This window comes from Pelodiscus sinensis, chromosome 2 (genome assembly GCF_049634645.1).
Source record: "Pelodiscus sinensis isolate JC-2024 chromosome 2, ASM4963464v1, whole genome shotgun sequence".
NCBI lineage: Eukaryota > Metazoa > Chordata > Testudines > Trionychidae > Pelodiscus > Pelodiscus sinensis.
Genome location: NC_134712.1, coordinates 84,244,829 through 84,265,177, shown reverse-complemented (window position 1 = coordinate 84,265,177; position 20,349 = coordinate 84,244,829). Strand labels below are relative to the sequence as shown.

The window sequence follows — 20,349 nt, the reverse complement described above, 5'->3', positions numbered from 1 at the left end:
GCATTTTTAATAAACTCCATCATTCTTATTTTTAATTTTCTTATACCAATTATGCTCTTCTTAGTTTTAATTTTTGCCTTGTCTCTTACGAATGTACAAGACATGGCCAAATTTTGCAAATAAATATGGTAAAGTGTGTTTTGCTTCAGCCTAGGTAACACTTTCCACTTATTTAGTGCCTTTCCTCCCATTTCAAAAGCTCTTATCAACTGTTGCCCTGATTTGGCAAAGCACTTGAGAATGCTCAAGTTCAATGGGACTTAAGCACATGTAAGTATGTGCTTTGCTGCATCAGGGACAAAATAAATATGCATGGAATATAAACAAAATTAAGCCCTTAAGAGTTTACAATCAAAATAGACGAGACAGACAGCAGTGAGAAAGGAGAGTGGTATCAGAGACAGAATCCAGGTTTCCTGATACAGTAAAACTCCAATAGTCCGGCATCCAATAGTCCGGCACTCCTGATTGTCCGGCATCAAAATGGCAAGAGCCTAGTGAGTGAGCTTCGGCAAAAAATGAGTCACAAGGTAACAGCGGCAGCAGCTGAACTGAGCAAAAAGGGTAAAAAAGGCTTAAAAACTAAAACATTACAGTATACTGTATACAGTATGTACAATAAAAAGGGTTAAGAACACTTTATATACAGTATATAATGTATATATATATATATATATATATATATATATATATATATATATATATATAACCATCTTATAGTACCTCCTGATAGTCCGGTATATCTGATAATCCGGCACCACCTAGGTCCCATAGGTTCCGGATTATCGGAAGTCTACTGTACCTAGTCAAGTAACCGATTCACTAGACCACACAGCCTCTTTATGAGTACCAGTCTTACATGCAGTATGGGCGATCAATTAAGCAGAACAAGAAAATACTTTTATCAACAGGATGCCGATACATCAAATTTATAGGTAACAATGAAAGCATGATAAAAATGTGCATGTGATCTACCTCATACAAAGTGATCACACCATATGTTTGCACTGGCTCTCTCCACTGAAGAAAAATCTTCTCCTCAAAGGTACTTCCTTGGATTGATTCAAGTGGTACAGCACTTGGGACTAATGAAAAGGAAAGAAAAGGAAAAAAAGTATTGTTTGGGTAGCATATAGAGATGTTCAAACTACCATTTATATTCCTGAGGCAAGATACCAGTTCATCAGGTTTCAATCCCCTGTTGAGTTATAGCAGTTTATATTCTGCAAGTATAAATACTCCTTGGCAAATTGTTAAACAGATCATATGCAACCCTTTTCTCTTCTCTGTAGCTGTAACAGAGTATAACAGATTACGTGCCTGTTAGGAAATAACAGTCACTATCTCTTCCAAATAGAACTAAGTTAACAGGTTATCAATGAAGTTTTTTACTGTTAATGGATACAGCTGTTAAAGAAGTATAAACATATGTGCCACTGCAGAACAGGATAGTCTAAAAGGGAGAAGCAGCAGGAAACAAGGCTTTTCCTGTAAAATGTCATTGATGAAAGAGGTGGGGAATTTGGCCTTTCTGCTAGGATTTAAGTGAGGTGTCTTGTTTACAAGCTACTTTTCAGTACCTCTTCCTTAGCCACTATCCTATAAATTTCCTAAATTAGAAATATATGAAACACTCACATGTAGCATATGTAAACACACTGAGCTATACGTAGTGTTACTGTAGATTAAGGTGCTATAACGAGCTACAGTGTCACATATGGTATTTGGACAGTGATGCTGGCTGTCATTAGGACTGCAGCTTTACAACAGAGTGGGCAGAAGGAACCAGTGCTGATCACAGTTTGAAGACCTGGCATCTTTCTTAATTCTCTTATTACATGAGACATCCAAGACTGAAGAATCAGCATTATCAGAAATGTCAAACATTTAATACTGTTTCCTCCTATCTCTGCAACTGTTTTTCCTTCCACACTCAGCCAGAAGAGTCTTAGCAGAACCCCCAGAACACAGTATTTCACGTAGGAAATGTACATAGGGTGTACACGCCCCGCGATGCAGCACATCCTGAGTCCAACCTAAATAGCTGTGCCATGCGCTGGCCAGATGTTTGATGATAAAATATGGAGGCTATGTACCCAATGGTGGAAATAATTTTTTTCAGTCTTCCCTAAATGGGGAAATAATGGGATAATTTGTTTACCAATGGATCAGATTATGCTGCCAACAGGGACACTGAAACTACAGAAGAAGGTGTCTGGATTTGCATGCCCCTATATGTGAACTGGCAAGACAACATCTATATAATGCTGACTTCAGCATGGGCAGATCACAACCTGAAGCCTAATGGAGGGAATTTGGAGAACAGCACCAAAAAAGATTAAGATCGGGAGTTATAATTACTGGGGAAAGAAATAAGAATTTGATTAAATTATGAGTAAGGGAAATCAATATTATGACCATCAATAAAAGTCTGAAAGGTGTAAATCCTAAAGAGAGAGATAAATTATGTTTAATTTATTAAATTATTTTTAAGAGTTATTTAAGAGTAATGGGATTAAAGCAAGAAAAGGAAATTTTGAGATGACTTTAATTCACAATGAATGAATAATAATTGATTTGGAAATATTGGGTAATTTAAAACTGAACTGGACTAAAAAACTATACTGTAAGGAACAGTCCTGTAGTGGTCAAAAGTAAGTACGTTAAAGAGCAGTTATTTGGCTAATCAAGTTGATACATACAGAGGCAGCAAAGGGGGGGGTGGATTCAGTAGTCGACTATACACTTACATCCCTAGTAGAAAGAAGGACTAGAGGAATATGTCTTTTCCAAGAACGTATCCACATTGAGAGTCCGTGCACAGCAAGCTAGGGTATGAATGTGCAGTGCACGAGTTTACTACATACTTATTCAAGGAGTGGACTTTGGTACCACACTAAAATTTTCATAGTGCATTTTAACTTAGCGCAGTTGCACAGTACACTGAGAAACTTAAAAGTGGACTGTGATATAACAGTCCACACGGCAACTTCTTGCAGAGCAGACTACAGTGCTGTGCATATACACACTGACTTACCACCACATTCTCCGGAAGGACAATTCCTAACTCCAATTTCTATGAAATGCAGGTATTTTTTTTGTAAATTGAAAATTATTAGTTAGAGGAACATGACTGCATTTGTAAAGTAAAAACTAGCCCACATACTCCAATATGCAAGAGCATGTAAAATATCTAACAAAATCAGCATGCATGGCACAATGTAGTTCAGTGTAAATTCAAAGCTTTCTTCTACTCAAAGAGTGATTTGTACTAGAAAAGGGTGGCTCTATGCAATACATTAATAGGGTTGGGGTCTTAGTTTTTATGTCTAAGGAATTACTTTGATCTACACAAACACTAACATTTTTCTGACAATTACAGATACATATGTTTCTGGATTGTTTTTGTGGGATCCAAACGTTTCAGTTTTCTGCTCTTGTTGTTTCTAACCAAGGATATTTGGAAACATTAACTATATGTAATTTCTTGGTCTTTATAACATGTAAAGTATCCTGACTGCAAGAAGAAAGAGATTTTATTTCAAGACAACAGAATAATTCATCCATGAACAGCCACATTGTTATTTCTCAAGAGAGGACCTGCACTGAACAACTGATTGGCCAGAAAAAAATGTTTTAGCAGACCTCTGTCAGCTATTCATATAAATGGAAATACAGGAAACTGTCATGCATATCTTTTAAAAATGCACCACAGCGAAGTACAATGGTGATAATGATTTGGGCTAATGACCCTTGTTGCATTACAGATGGATTTATACAGAGTTGTTACTATTGCTTACTGAAAATGTCTATCGATCACTCCCTTTATCCATTCTAGGACCTTGCTTTTACAACTGTATTTGCAAAAATGCATGCACAAATACTATAAAAACTCATATTGCAGCCCTTGTATGACACCAATGATGAGAAGAACTGGACAAAAAGCTCTCTGAAGCACAGACTCTGATTTTCCAATGTGCGAGGGGGGTGCATGTCAATCCCTAGCTCTACTAAAGAACTGCCCCACTTCATGCCTTCCCTAAAGGCCCCACAATGTCCTGCCACTTCCCGCCCTACCCCTTCCGACTGCCTCTGTTCTTGTTCCTCTCCCATCCACTTCAGAGCCTCCTGCATTGTGCGAAATAGCTGATAATGGCTGGTGGGAGACATGGAGAGGGATGGGTAGAGCTGATTGGTGGGGCCCAGCAGCAGGTGGGAGACTCTGGAGGGATGTCAGTGGGAGCTCAGCACTCAGCATTTTTCCCCAATGGGTGCTCCAGCCCCAGAGCACCCACGAGGTCAGGATTTACGGTCTCAATTTTTGGTGCTGATTTTTAACAAGTTTTAGAAAACAGGGTCAGTTCCAGAGGACTGGAAATCAGTAAATGTTATGTCAATACTTAAAAAGGGTAAACTGAATGAGCTGAGTAACTATAGGCTGGTAATCCTGGGCAAATCCTAGTATGACTGTTATGGGACATCAGTAATGAATTTATGAATGGTACATAATTAATGCCAGTCAATACACTTTAATGGAAATTAGAGCTTGTCAAACCATATAATTTTTGATGAGGTAACATGTTTTGGTTGATATACATGGAATGCCATGTGCCTTTCAGAAGTCTAATTTAAAAAACAGAACTATACAAAATCAGCATATCACATATATATATAGCTATATATCAGCTATATATAAAATAGCTAAAACTGGTTAACTGATGGATCTCAAAAATTAACTGTAAATGGGAAATCATCATTGAATAAGGGTGCTACTAGTGAAGTCTTATGGATATTTGTTTCTGGCTCAATGCTATAGCTGTTTATAAGGGATTTATAATAAACTAGAAAAAAATCGGAAAAAAAATCTTTGCATTAAAAATGTGCAGATGTCACTCAAGTTTGTTGTGTGGTAATAATGATAGGGCAGATCAGTTACAGAAAGCCTTCTGGGTCACTTGCCAAATTGCATTTTTAAACCTAAGATAGGGTGCAAACTGTATTACAGTAATACTGTAAAGAATGTAGGAGTAATAGTGGTTAACAGTTGAACACGAACTGCTAGTGGCATGCTGTAGCAAAGAGAATTAATGCAATCCCTATATGTAAGCAGGATAACATCAAGTAGGATTAAGGAGATGGTATTACCTCTGCTTAGGGCATTAGGAAGACTGTCATGTCCAATTCTGGGTGTCTATGCTCCTTATAATGAAACACAAGAAATCTCTTTAGTTTATCAAATAGAAGGTGAAGAATTGACTTGACCCTGGTTTATAAGTGTCTATATGGAAGAGATTTCTGATAGCAATCCATCAAAAAAGGGCATAATAAGATCTAATGGTTGGAAGCAGAATATATGTTCAAATATAGTTGTTCAAAATAAGAAATGTAAAAAAGCCTTACCATCTTCATCAGTTTGTACTACAAGTTCTTGGCTTTCCTTTCGTCCTTCTGGATTCATGAGAACCAGTTTAACACTGACGTTTGTGTAGGGTGACAAACTCGTAATTGTGTGCTGTGGGTGTGAACTTTCTGTATCCCAGCTTACTTCCTCTCTGACTTGCTCTTGTCCTCCAGCTTGATAGCGGTAGTGGACGGTGAGGTTATATCGATGGCAACGTGTTACATTGTATCCAAAGGGCTCCCAACGAATAGTGATTTGCCGGGATTTGATCTCTACAACCTCTAGTTTTTGTGGTCCATGCATGGGATCTGTAAAAATATCCATATGATTCTTTTTTAGCATGTAACAATCTAAAAGAAGAAATTGATGCACAGTTATACCTGTGAATATATACACCCCTCTGACTGTGTGAAATGAGAATAGAAAGATTTGATTAATATATTCTGATTTTTTAAACCAGAACAATTATTGATCACAGAAGGGAGAACTATCTTTGATAAAGAAAACAAGAGAAAATGCAAGACTGATAAGAGATTATAACTTAAAAACCTTTACACATGTTTAAATGAAAAGATGAAAATTGAGAAACAAATATTTGTAGAGAATTAGAAATATGTTAAAGAACTCAGAAGTATGTTAGTTAATACATTCACATTCTTATATTTATGCTAATACCTTTAAAGTAAGACAGCCATTCAACATAAAGTAAATATAGAAAGCAAAAGTAATTTTAAAGGGAAACTTTCCAGTAAATGACAAGCTTCTCCCCACGGAGAGCATTTATATAGAAAAACATTGATTTATAAAAGTAATTTCTTTATTCATCTCTCTTTTTTCTCTTCAGTTAGACAGAATGCAATTAATCAGTGTACAATCCGATTGGGACCCGAAGCTAATTCTCCCAGTTCTTTAATAATCCCAAGGAATCAAGGCCTTGGCTTTACATCTCATCCAAAAGATAGTAAATCAAGCAGTACAATATATGGTTTTAGGACATGTGCTTACTAAAGATTCAGAGGGAAAACATATGAAACTGAAGTCATATACAGTAAACTTCTAATAATCCGGCACCTTTAGGACCCAGGGAGTGCCGGATTATCAGATATGCTGGACTATCAGAAGGGGGGGCTATGAGGGGTCTGGGGTGGGGTGGGGGGATGCTACCCCAGACCCCCTCATAGCTCCTCCCTTCTGATAGTCCGGCTCTGCCCCAGGAGTCCTGGTCAGTTTCAGCAGCAGCTGAATCGGGGATGCCTGCAGCAGAGCAGCTGGGGTGCTGCTGGGTTGGTCCGGTAGCGCCGACCCTTGGCTCCTCGGCGCTACTGGACCAACCCAGCAGCACCCCAGCTGCTCTGCCCCAGGCGTCCCCAAGTCAGCCGCTGCTGATACTGATCAGCAGCTGACTCCAGGAAGCTGGGGCAGAGCAGCTCTGTCTCGGGCTTCCTGGAGTCAGCCGCTGGTCAATTTCAGCAGCGGCTGAGTCCGGGACAGCTGGGGTGCTGCTGGGTTGGTCCCGCAGCCCCGAGGGGCAGCGCTACTGGACCTACCCGGCAGTACTCCAGCTGTTCTGCCCCCTGCTTCCCGGATTCAGCGCTGGTCAGTTTTAGCAGCGGCTGAATCGGGGAAGCTGGGGGCAGAGCAGCTCCAATGGTCCGGCTGCCCGGAGCACTTCCGGGTTCTCGATGGTGCCGGACCATCAGGAGTGCCGGACCATCAGATGCCGGACCATCGGAGTTTTACTGTACCTGGATATTCTCTTGGGTCTTCCAACCAATATCTGGACAAGATCAATCTTGCTTAGTTTAAGACCTTATCTACACTTTGACATTAGGTCAAATTTATGAAGGTCAATTTTTTAGCACCCAATTTTGTAAAGTCAAAAGTGCACGTCTCAAGTTCAATGTAGTCATCAACTTTGACAGTGATGCACTGTGGGTAGGTATCCCACAGTCGGGCTCCCTGTGTCTGACTGTACAAAGACAGTGCAGCAGGTGGATCTGGGTGTGTGTCATCAGTGTCCCATAGTGCACTCATCTCCTCCTTCCCTACCTTCTTGAAAGCAATGGCAAACAATCTTTTCACACCCTTTTCCCCCTAGTTATCCATGCAGACACCACAGCCGAGCAAGTATGGTCCCTGTTCAGCAGCAAAGTGCTATGGGAATCATAAAAAACATCTCACACCTTATACTGCTGTATGTCTAGAGCCTAACAAGAAGCCACCAGAGAGAACAAGGAACATGAGGAGGCCATGAACAGACACAAGTATGAAACATTTGAATGGCGTAATTGGCAGATGCTGGCAAAAGTTGATTCTCTTGACACAGTGGAACACCAGTTCTGATGCTATGAAACAAGCACAGACTGGTGGGACCTCATACTTATGCAGCAAAGGCAGGGGTGAGCAATAATTTTTGAGAGCAGGACCACTTCACTAATTTTGGAAGTAGTTGTGGGCTGCCTGAGAAGGGGCAGGGCCTCAGGTGGAAGTGGTGGGGCCTTGAACATCAAAGCAGAAATAGCCACCTGAACCAAGGAAAACATTGATAGAAAGTCTATTTCAGGGGTTTTCAAACAGGAGGTTATGACCCCTCACAGGGTCGCGAGTTTTCTCCATGAGGGGTCATGAGCTGTCAGCCTCCATCCCAAGCTCCAGCATTTATAATAGGGTTAAGTTTAAAATATTTATTTGAATTGACAAAGAGGGTCACACACAGAATTGCTGTGTGAAAGGGGTCACCAATACAAACGTTAGAGATCCACAGGCCTGTGGCTTCTGAGGCAAAGACCAGCAATAAGTTCTCTGGGGATTTTGAAGAAAGTGAGGGATGAATGCTGAGCATGTGTATATATACACTTGTTGGTGGGTAAGATGTAGGACCTCTCTGGTACAACTTCAATACAGCTGAAGGATTTATACTCAGAATCAATTAGACCCAAGATCTACAAGATACTTGTACATATTTTTATGGCTCAATGTGGAAAGGACAGGAGGCCACGCACACCTCTGAAATGTAGATGATTTATGATCAAATCTGAAATATTGGTCTCCCTGCATCTAAAATAAAGTATGAATATTATTTTCTAGGCAGAGCCCTTCTAACTACATACTGGCTTCTACTATCCTCTTCCAGCAGCAGACTGCTCCAGATCAACTTGACATCAACACAATCTTCACCCATAAAACTAATTTCTATCACGAAATGGCTACGCCGAGCCATACATCTGAGAATCGAGAGACAAATAAAACCCTAGAATGAATTTTCAGTGAACAAGGCAACAAGTAAAACCTGTACGTAGGAAAACCAACGCAACTCTTCATTTCAGCAATGGCAGTTCATGACCCAAGTGTTTCAGTCTATAAAAGTTAAAGAGGTAAGAGAGGAAAACACAGAAAGGAAAATTTGCCCTTTGTAACAACTGCTCCTATTTAAAGGGCTTGCACCTGCCAGGCAACAGAGTCACGGGGAAGGCGCGAGGCCTTTAAATAGAAGCAGTTGAAAGGGCTTGCGCCTCCCCTGCTCCCAGGCAATATGCTAGCAGTGAGGCCGGGAGCGGAGAGCCCTTTAAACTGCTTCTATTTAAATGGCCTGTGCCTTCTCCACAGCTCCTAACATGTTGCCTGGTAGCCGCGGGGAAGGCACGAGCCTTTAAATAGAAGCAGTGAAAGGGCTCGCACGTCCCAGGCAATGCATGAGGAGTGGGGCCAGAAGCTGCTGTACAGACCGGATAAAAAAAGGGGGGCGGGCTGGATCTGGCTCACTAACAGGCTCTTGCCCAGTCCTGAGCTAAGGGGTGATCAGCAGTGGTGCAAAACGTGTGAATGTATAAGGCAGTGTTTCTTAAACTGTGTTCCACAGCACACCAGGTAGTCAGTGGTGTATCACAGACAACAACAGAATTCAAAATGGCCACCCCATAAAGGGGCAGATGCCTTTTTTTCCTCTCAGTAATTTTCCCCTGATCCTTTTTCCCCTCGGACTTCTTTTTTTGGGCTCAACAAAAAAAATCATTGGTGTTCCTCATGAAAAAGAGTTATTGTTTGGTGTTCCTCAGTTTTAAAAAGTTTAAGAAACACTGGTGTAAGGCCACTTTCATAGAATTTTGTGAATTGCTTTCTCCACCCTTAAGCACTGCAGTACCAAAACGAGACCTGCTCTGACAGTTGAGAAGTGAGTGGCAGTAGCCCTGTGGAAGCTTGTAATGCCGAACTGCTACTGGACAGTTGAGAATCAATTTGGAGTAGCTAAATTTACAGTAGATGCTGCTGTGATCCAAGTAGCCAAGACAATCAATTCTCTTCTGCTACGAAAGGTAGGGACTCTGGGAAATACGCAGGACTTACTGGAGGGGTTTGCCGTGATGGGGTTCTCTAATTGTGATGGGGTGACAGATGGTACACACATCCCTATCTTGACACCCAACTACCTTGCCAAAGACAACAAACCATAAAGATAAACTTAAAAAAAAAAAATGCTCTGGTAGCACTTTATAGATTAACAAGACATGTAGATGGTATCATGAGCTTTCGTGGGCACCATCTACATGTTTTGTTAGTCTATAAAGTTCTACCAGACAATTGGTTTTTTTTAAGTTTGTCCTGTACAGACTAACTTGGCTACCCCCTGAAGCTTCTAAACCACAAAGAGTACTTCTTGATGGTGTGGCTGGTGGATCACAAGGGCCGTTTCACCAATCTCAGTGTAGGGATGGTTGGGAAAGGTGCATGATGCACTCATCTTTAGGAACTTTGGTCTCTTCAGAAAGCTACAAGATTGTAATGTTCTGGTCTGGGAAGAAAGTTCTATCAGAGTTGTTGAAATGCCAATAGTGATCCTTAGAGACCCAGCCTACCCCTTGCTCCTGGACCATAGTAAGGAGCACTTCAACTACAGGCTGAGCAAGTGCAGAATAGTGGGAGAATGTGCTTTTGGATGTCTAAAGGGGAGGTTTTGCTGTTTACTGACTAGGTTAGACTTCAGCAAAAGCAACATTCCCATTGTGGTGGTAGCCTGCTGTGTGTTCCATAATGTGTGTATAAGTAAAGGGGCAAATGTTATGCCAAGGTGTTGGGGGGGGGGGGGAAGGGAGGCGAGGCAAATTTCCTAGCCAATAATGAGAAGCAGTCAGACACCTGGGCAATAAGGACAGCACACAAGGACAGCACTGCAAATCAGAGAGGCTTTGAAAAACAGCTTTGTGAATGGTCAGACAGTGATATGGCAGTCACGTGTGTTCCTCTTCATGAGGTGTCCCAGCATTAAGTGTGCTTGCCTGTAAACCCTTTAGCCCTTCTCCTTCGCCATGCAACACAAGCAATAAAGATACTGTTGTTGTGAAATCATGTATTTAGAGAATACAATGAAGCAGGGACAGAAAAGGAACTCAGGATGGAAGCACTGGGCAAGGGGAAGGAAGAAGGGAAAGTGGAGAATTACAATCCTCCTGTTCAGCAATCATACAGGTGCGGGAATGACAGCCTTTTGTTCTGGGAGACATCCCTGGGGGTTGAGTGTAGGGCTGCGCTTTACTTCCCACTACCTTGTCACCCCTCCTCCTCATTTTAGGATGCCTGGGAGAGGAGGCTGTGGAACATGGTGAGGAGGGAATGTGGTTCAGCATGAGTCAGAGGGGGTCTCTGTGCATCTGACCCTCCTGTGAGTCTACCATGCACATGATCAGCTCCCCCGCGATCCTCAAGATGTCCTCCTGTGTTTTCACTTTGTGCTCTCTGCATGCCCTCCTCTCCTTATGTTCCACTTGCATTCTTGCAGCATCCTTCTCCTCCACACATTTAATTGCTCCCTGTCTGTGTGGATGGAATGCATTTGCCCATTGATTATGTTTTCACCCTTGGATCTGTGCTAGCTGAAGAGCTGGGGGAGCCATGGAAATGAGAAACACGCTTACTGTTGAACCCGCTGTAACAAAAAAGTGAAGGGCAGAGACTACAGGAGATACATTGTAGAATTCAGAACCTAATCTCTTAGCATAAAAGAATGTCTGTCCAAGACAATAGATGTGTCAAGACAAACTGTCCCATGGAGGCCCTGCTGTGTAGGCAGAGTGGCTACCAAAGATCACACCCAACTGCCTTAACCCACATGATTAAAAATGTGAACTCACCAAAAGTGCCCTGCCCACCATCAGGATCTGGCAGGGATATGTCTTGGGAGGAGGGGATTGTCTCCAGACTTATAAAAAGGTCCTGTCCTGGCTGTCAGTGAGATTGGGTGCTCCGCTCACCTGCTGATTATTCTCCTACTACTCTACCTCATTCACAATGTCTTCTCTGCTGCTCCCCGAGGCTGTTGCCTAAAAAGTCTATTGGGCGGAAACCACAGACTGGATTGGGACACTGGCTGGGTCCCCTCTAGAATCCCGTGCAGTAGCTCATAGAAGCAGCATGTTTGTGGAGATGACCCAGAATATCCATTTGCTTCCTTTGTCCTCTGGTGTGCCTGCTTGAGCGCTTTTATTTTCACACAGCACTGTTGGGTGTCCCTGGCATATCCTTTCTCCCACAGGCCCTGTGTAACCTTGGCATAAATATTAATGGGTTTTTTTTTTTTGCTGCTTTATAGTTCTCCGTGAACATATTCCTCTCCCCACACAGCAATCGGTTTTAAGATTTCCTGCACACTCCATGCTGGAGCTTGTTTGCAACCCTTAGCATTCATGGTCAAGTCTGCTGCTGAAGTTTGCTGCATGCTCTTGAGGTCTGCTCACCACATTGAGCAAACAGGAAATGAAATTCAAATTTTCCTGGGGCTTTTCCTGGGCACGTGGAAAGCTGAAAATTGTGGACGGAGCGATCACATTGAACTCTGTTGGACACCTCCCACAAGCCAAGAATGTTGACTTTCACAGTGCTGCATCTGCACTACCCTAAAGTCGACCATGCAAGGATGAATTTACTATAACTCCTTGTGAAAAGTGGGAGTACTGAATAACAGCCCTTAAAGTCAGCAGAATAGGCTTGGTGGTATGGATTCATTGTTTAAAAAAAAAAAAAAATCGACCTAATGTGGTTAAGTTCAGATCCATACTCATCTTCACAGAATTCTTCTGGCAGAAAAGATGCTAATGAGATCACAGCTTATGCTAATTAGTTCCTCATTAGCATATTTTCTGCCGGAAGAACTTGCAGTGAAGACGTAGCCCTAGTGTAGATCATATATTTGATAAGATAATAAACCAGGGATGTACGGTTATATGCAAACCAGAGGCGGACTAGCTGCTACTTGAATCAAAGGATGGTTCTCAGAGAATCAACACTCTCTCCATTCATAGTGGCACAAGAAATGAGAGATTGGGATAGAAAATGAACTCAAATTTACATCACAAAACAGTACTACTGCTGGTCCACATTTGCCCTTCATTTTTAGTGAATTAACTATGCATGCAACACACACCACTAGTCGAGTTATTACATATATTTGCAATAATCTTTTTTTCATATTGGAGCCCTCAACAAGATTAAAGCCAATGTCTAGCTTTATCTATTGCTTCACTAGTTAAATGCTCAGAAGAGTTTTAATGAGCTAGAAACGTCTCATACATAAACAAATTAATATGCATCTTCCCTCTCTTATGTTTATTAATCAACATGTCTTTACAAAGAATGTTCTAAACACTTTCTTCAAAATTTCATCACTTTCAGTTATTAATAAAACCCCTGCAATGCTTAATATGTTTGTTCAAAGATACTATTCATCTCTACCTAGGCTCCTTAAAGAAAAAGGTGTTAAGAAAGTGCATACTCGCTCTATAACCTACGAAGATGTTAATGATTTACCATTGTGCTTTTTATTGCTGTGAAAAAGGATAACCCCTTCTTCCTTTAAATATTTCAGACCTTAATTTATGAATTGCTGATGAACTGCATAGTGTTGACAAGCTTTGCAGAGTATTTTTTTTAATCTAATCAGCCAGTAAGTTTCAGATTGCATTTGTCAACTGGCAACCAGGCATCAGAAGGAATTTAACTAAATACAGGCAGTCCCCGGGTTACGTACAAGATAGGGACTGTAGGTTTGTTCTTAAGTTGAATCTGTATGTAAGTCGGAACTGGCGTCCAGATTCAGCCGCTGCTGAAACTGATCAGTTTCAACAGCGGCTGAATCTGGACGCCAGTTCTGACTTACATACAGATTCAACTTAAGAACCCCAGGCATCCCCAAGTCAGCTGCTGCTGAAACTGATCAGCGGCTGATTCCAGGAAGCCCGGGGCAGGGGCTTCCTGTAGTCAGCCACTGGTCAGTTTCAGCAGCGGCTGACTTGGGGATGCCTGGGGCGGAGCAGCTGGGGTGCTGCTGGGTTGCTCCAGTAGCGCCGCCGCTCCTCGGCGCTACTGGGCCAACCCAGCAGCACCCAAGTTGCTCTGCCCCAGGCGTCCTGATTCAGCTGCTGCTGAAACTGACCAGCAGTGGCTGAATCAGGACACCTGGGACAGAGCAGCTGGGGTGCTGCCGGGTTGGTCCAGTAGCGCCCAGAGCGGCGCTACGGGACCAACTGGCAGAGCCCCAGCTGCTGTACCACAGGCATCCGGAGCAAAGCCGCGGAGCACGGGGGCAGCGGGACAGCCCAGACGCGCCGTGGCTGTCCTGCTGCCCTCGGGCTCCTTGGCTTTGCTCTGCTTTGCTCCCCCTCTCCCTGGTCTGCAGACGCGTCTGGGCTGTCCGCTGCCCGCGTGCTCCGCCGCTTTGCTTCCTCTCCCTGGTCTGCTGGAGACCAGGGAGACGGCCCCATTCGTAACTGCGGATCCGACATAAGTCGGATCCGCGTAACTCGGGGACTGCTTGTAATACAGTGCTCCATACCCAGACACTAGACTTACTGAACCAAATCCTCAGTTGGTGAAACTCCATTCACTTCACTCAGTGTCTAAAGCCATTGACACCAGCAGAGAGTTTGAACCATCAGGTTTAAGTGGTTTTTTATGTTACCACATTAAGACTAATGAGATATAGCCCCCAAACTGCCCTACCCCCCAAGCAAATATTCACTCTGGATAAGCCCTCAACAGTTTCAACATTTTGCTAAGTTTTTATGTCTACACAATTAAGCCAGACATTGGCTAAGAAAAGGTGCTCTTCTTTTAATTCCTCTCCCAGTTCCAGCATTTTGATTCAGACTGGGAATAGTGAAAGAAAAAGCCTTTCTTCTGACATCAGAACTTTGACTACTATTTGTGGTTGCAACAATTAAGTGCACACAATAGATATGAAAAAACAGAAGAAAATGCTTCTTAAAACTTTCTGAACTCGGATGGAAACTAGGATTTTGTTTCAATTTGCATTTTAATCAAAAACATTGTGGTTTTTTTTATTGTTATATAAAATGTGGACCAGGACACAGGGATCAAAGGCAACAGCTACTTGATTTAAAGATCAAAATATGAGCCTCTGTCCACGGGAGCCGACAGCTTCTGCAAGCCCCCAGGCAAGTTATATGGGGGGTGAGGGGGAGGATGTTGTGTGTCCCAGAAGGGCAGACCTGGGGAGCAGCCCTTGCCCAAACCATGGCGCTCATCCTCATTGCCCAAGACTTGTGTGGCACTGCAGCAGCTAGCACACAGTAGCATGCTTGCCTAGCTGAGGTAGCAGTAGCAGAGACAGCAGCTGGGAGCCGTAGGCCCCTTTGAATCACCAGTCCCTGGGGCAACTGTCCCTTTTGCCCCCACCCCCGTTAGCAGGCCTGCCTCCGTGTGATCAATTGGTAGGTGCTAAAATAACCTGGAAGTCCTCTACTTTGGATACAACTAAAGTAATATTTTCATTTATACAACACTAACACACGTAAAGCACAGCACATATCTTCTAATGATGTGGCTTTATCTTTTGGAGATCTTATGTAAAAGATATTTGGGATAATACGAGAATGATTGCTGCACCCTGGTGCAGTAACTCAAGAGAAATCAGGTTATGAATTTTGCTGCTATTTTGTAAAACTGAGATCCAACTTAACTCAGATTTTATGATGATCACATCTTGTTTTAGTTTTCAATGCATTTTTTACATTTACTCTTTCTGATCGGTTAATTCCCAACTTTAAATGAAGTGAAACAGCACAAATTAGAAATTCAGCAGTGGCATTTGGCTTTGTGCTCTTGAGAGCTATATTGATGATCCCTGCAGTACATGAAGGCCATTGTCCTAGAACTACACTGTATTGCATACATTGAGAACTTCATAATTCACAGTGCTAATCAGAATTCAAACCACATTTCTTGGACTAGAAGACAAATACAACACTTCCAAAACAAAGTTTACATGCCATTACAATCATTTATATGCAACATAAAAATCTCATAGGGTTAGGTAATAGGGTAATTAATTATATTTTCACAAACAGAAGACTGCAACTAATTGTTAAACATTTGTTTTCTCCGTACTTTATAAAACTCTTCTTGGGAAGATTACAAAGCTAGACACTTCTATTCACACTGCAGCTCCCTGGATAAACTGACATTCTGACTATTATGATAGGCTCCATTGGCATGAATCATGAGGCCAGCTGGGACAATCTGGATCTACTGACTCATGATAAGAGAGTAGGATTGTTTCCCTGAGGAGTGCACTGTCTGTCATGCCTGAAGCTTAGTCAGGTAGTTCTGACCAATTCCCCTGATGGTGCCTGCAGCATTTTTCCTACTGTTCCCTTTCTGCCAGTTTCAGCTGGGTATCAAGCAGTGAAGACTGACAGTTGCAGCTCTGTCCTGAGGGACCAGCAAGCCCAGTTCTAGCCCCTGGCATTTTAGCATCCCACTTAATCAGTGATCCTAGCATTTTCTACATTCTGTTTCCCTGAGACTATGAAGCAAAAACTGACTGATAGGACCAGTTTCCATTGCTGGCTCAATTCACTGCTTACCTCTCTGGAATGTCAAACTTTGCCTCCTAAAACAGAGTTTTTTTCTGGATTTACCAAAAGGAGGACAGAAGACTCTTGATACAGATTTAATCAGGCTGCAACTTTTATCATTAGATGTCTGGGACTATACAGCAAGTAAAAGTGCACACTGCAGGCAACTCCAAGTTCATTCTATAGCTGCGTAGGGGCTTTTGCCAGTCCCCTCCATTTTCCTCCCAGGAAACCCCATCCAAACCCTCTCCAAACTCTTACCATTGACTTATCTCCATGTAGAAGACTTAAGGTGAACCATAGGAGAGGAGGGCTGGTTCCCTGCCATACCATTCATAGGAGTTCCCACTCCCTCCCTTCCATTCCATTCCTTTAATCAACACCTCCTTTTGAAGTTCTTTTCCAAGCCATATATCTGGTCACTAGATGCCTTCCCTATGGATTATCTGCTCTGGACTTCTGTTCCAGGCTTATAAAATAAGTTGCAACATATAGCTTAACCCCTTTTCCTCCTCACCATAAGCTATACCTGAAATGAGCTAGGGGGAGGACAAAAACCTCCCCTCTTTACCCAGACCAATCTGGTACTGAGGGAAAAATTCCTTTCCAAATGCCCTAAAAAGGGGGTGACAAACACAATGTCCATAACAGATTCTAACTGAACCTGGCATTTCCTACTTCAAGGGGAGGAGTGTGGGTTTTGTGTGCACAAAGGGGCTTTTAATGCCCGAGTTTACCCTTCTTAAAGCTTCTATAGTTACATTCTCAGGGGATGAGGAGCATCACCACACTGCCACACACACCCCCTTTTGGTGTCAGTGTCTAACCTCCTTCCACCCATCCCCCCACATCCATAACGCATTGCTACCTTCCTCTGACAAGTCTGGACAACATTCTTTCTCCCCACTTAAGGTGCGGTGCAGTCATTTTTAACAACAGTGAGATACATGTAGCTGTAATTTTAGGATCCCAACATTAATAATTGAAACCTTGGGTTAGAACTACAGCTCATGTTGCAAGGTTTCTCTTTTCTGTGCCATCATGGACTGCAGAGGCCCTACTGAAACAAAAGAATGGAAAAAGGAAATGGGAGAGTAATTTTCCACGGTTCCTCCCTACAGGCACTTCCTGAGTTACAAACATCCGACTTGAGAACGTCCTCACATACAAAAGCCTCAGGGGAGCAGGTAAGAGGCACAAGTGGTGTGAGCAGCGCAACTGCTGCCTGGAGAACTCCTAGTGGCTTGGAAAGGAAAGTGCAACTTCTCTCCAGCTGCTGGCTGTACAGCTGCTCCCTGCGTCATCAGAGTCCTCCAGCCTGCACTCGTGCCACTCACTGAGCCGGGGCTGGGTGCAGTCTGTGCGAGTGGTGCTGGGGGATGGAACAGGTTGCAGGAGCCAGGAGGGCGAGGGCGAGGGCGTGTGTGTGTGTGTCAGTAGCTGGAGAATGCCCAGAAGGCCTCTTCAGAATCTCTACCAACCTCCTCATTCTCCTCTAATTAAACACGCCTTTCCTCAAACACCAGCATTCAAGGTTAAATAAAAAATTTTCTATTTTTCATTGCAAATACACAGTATTCAGATACACGAGGGGTACGTCTACACTGCCCTCTCTTGTGCAAGAAATATGCAAATGAGGCAAAGATTGGACTATCCCCACACCTCATTTGCCTAATTAACGAGCAGCTGCTTTTTGCAGAAGAGGGGTTTTTTCCCCTGAAAAAAGCAGAAGAATGGCTCTTGTGCAAGAGGGGGTTTTGCGCAAAAAGGAGCCGTATAGACTCCTCTTGTGCAAACCCCCCCTTGCACGAAAAGTGGCTGCTCATTAATTATGCAAATGAGTCATGGCGATAGTCCATGCTTTGCCTCATTTGCATATTTCTTGTGCAAAACAGCGCAGTATAAATGTAGCCTATGGATTAAATAGGCTTTTGTGGCTTAGCCTGGGAACCTAATCACTATTTATAACATTGTTTCTATGGGAAATTGTGTTCTGAATTCCAAAGAACACACTTACAAATTAACTTTTGAAATACAATAATTTCTTAAACTGGGACCTCCTGTATTCCAAGACCAAACTGGATTTAAACAGATACTAATACATCTTAAACAGGTAACATTTGAAAACAGAGTGCTTACAAAGTAAGACACAGACATGTAAATATTTTTCTTGTGTAGGCAAAATATTTATGTTTAATAATTTGGTAAACTTGTGTTCAGACTGGCACTCACCAAGGAAGCAGAGGGGCAATTGGAATTACATTTGTCTATCAGGGAAACCTCTGGAAAAGTCTGTCACTCACTGATTGCCAAACACACACCTGGTTTCATTTGCAACAGCTGAGCTGTGAGCAGCATGCATAGATGCTCTGAGGAGGTCAGAGTGGAAAAATGGCTGGGTTTGTGTTGTTTCTTGTTCTGCTTGGCTTGCTACTTTTTATATGGAGGAGATGTGGATTAGGTTGCTGGATTTATATTCTTAATGGCTGTCAAGCACACCTGAGAGGCACTTTTTATTTTTAAGCACTTTCAGACTATATAAACAAAAATACTTATAAAACAAAATCCTTATTATCTTTAAGCCTCCTTTTAAATGAATGCCCTAACTCTTCAAACACATCAGGGAAAAGTTCCCATGTAGGGAGGAAGGATGATTTGACAGTTAAGGCACAGGAATAGGACCTTGCAGTTTCTGTCTCTGCCAACGTACAAGTCACTCCTGGTATATCTACACTGCAATTACAAATGCATGGTTGGCCTGTGCCAACTGACTAGTACTCACAGGATTCAGACTATGGAGCTGTTCAATTGTGGTGCAGATGTTCAGGTTGGAGCAGGAGCCTAAGCTCTAACATCGTTCAAGGTGGGAGGATCTAAGAGCTTGGTCTGCAACCCAAGCCTAAATGTCTCCACTGAAATTAAACAGCTCCTTCATGCAAGCACCATAAGCCTGAATCGGTTGGCACTGACCAGCAGTGGGTTTTTAATTGCTTTGCAGTCATACACAATATTTCTGTGCCTCAGTTCCCTCTCTGTAATGTGGGGAAAATAAAGCTGAGCATCATTTTACAAACCTTTTTATGCTCCTCAGATACTAGAATGCTGAGGGGGGTAGGAGAAAGGCAGACACACACCTTGGTCTTGAATTGATCCTGATTGCTCACTGTGGCCCTGATCCAGGAACACACTTCTGCAGGTGTTTAACTTTAAACGTGGGACTATTCACATGTTTAACCTGAAGCATGTATCTAAGGGCTTCCCTTGCATCACTGAAACGAATGAGATTTTGCCACTGACTTCAGTGATATCAGGCATTAGTCCATGATTGGATCAGGGCCACATAGTTGCTAACTATGGTTGGAAATTTCAGAATTCTCTCCAGAGAAACTCAAGAAAGTCAAGTTAAATAAAAAGATTAAAATAAACAGATTATAATAATGAAATCCATATTCTTTGCCTCGTGTACATATTCCCCTGTCTATTTTATCTCCTGAAACAACTGCAAAATTAAAAAAAAGTAGCGACTTCTGCTTTCTCTTTCTTTCTTACACAAAGTCCCAATTTTTAATGAGGATGCTCAAACTCTGGTCAATAGCAAGGACTGAATTGCTATGTACAATATTTTACCTGTTCAGCGCCTCTGACTAATTCTAATTAGGGATGTAAAAGTGTAATCATTGAAATGGCTAACCGATAAGCATCATGGTATCAGGTTCCATTACGGTTGCACACTGGCTCCCAAGGGAGCCAGCTTTGCTCCTGGCTCTGTAGTATAAAACTTACATATAAGCTTTATACCGTAGAGCTCACAGCACATGTAACTGTGTAACCACTAGGATTTTTAGTGGTTACATGGTTATATTTAAAAAACACTTTTTACATCCCTAATTCTAATTTCGTACATGTTTGCAAAGGATGGTGTTTGAAGTTGTTTACAAACCCGGGAAAATCATTTCATGAAAGACCACATTCAACTATGATGGACTGATTGTTATACTGTAATTATTTTCGTATGTGTTCATCAAGACATTTTAAAAAGAGCTTTCTTCTGTTTAAAATAGATTTATCAGCTCTTACGATGAA

General features: G+C 42.3%; 1 protein-coding gene across 11 annotated transcripts in view; it reads right to left on the bottom strand.

The window, feature by feature from the left end:
* The window catches only part of PTPRM (protein tyrosine phosphatase receptor type M), a 690,600-nt gene that overhangs the window by 300,516 nt on the left and 369,735 nt on the right, over positions 1-20,349 (bottom strand). For all 11 annotated transcript variants that reach the window (XM_075920958.1, XM_075920953.1, XM_075920954.1 and 8 more), the window contains exons 8-9: positions 5,401-5,709; positions 976-1,085 (exon numbers count right to left, since the gene is read on the bottom strand). In XM_075920958.1, coding sequence (XP_075777073.1) covers positions 976-1,085; positions 5,401-5,709 — 419 coding nt within the window. The remainder of the gene's footprint in view (positions 1-975; positions 1,086-5,400; positions 5,710-20,349) is intronic.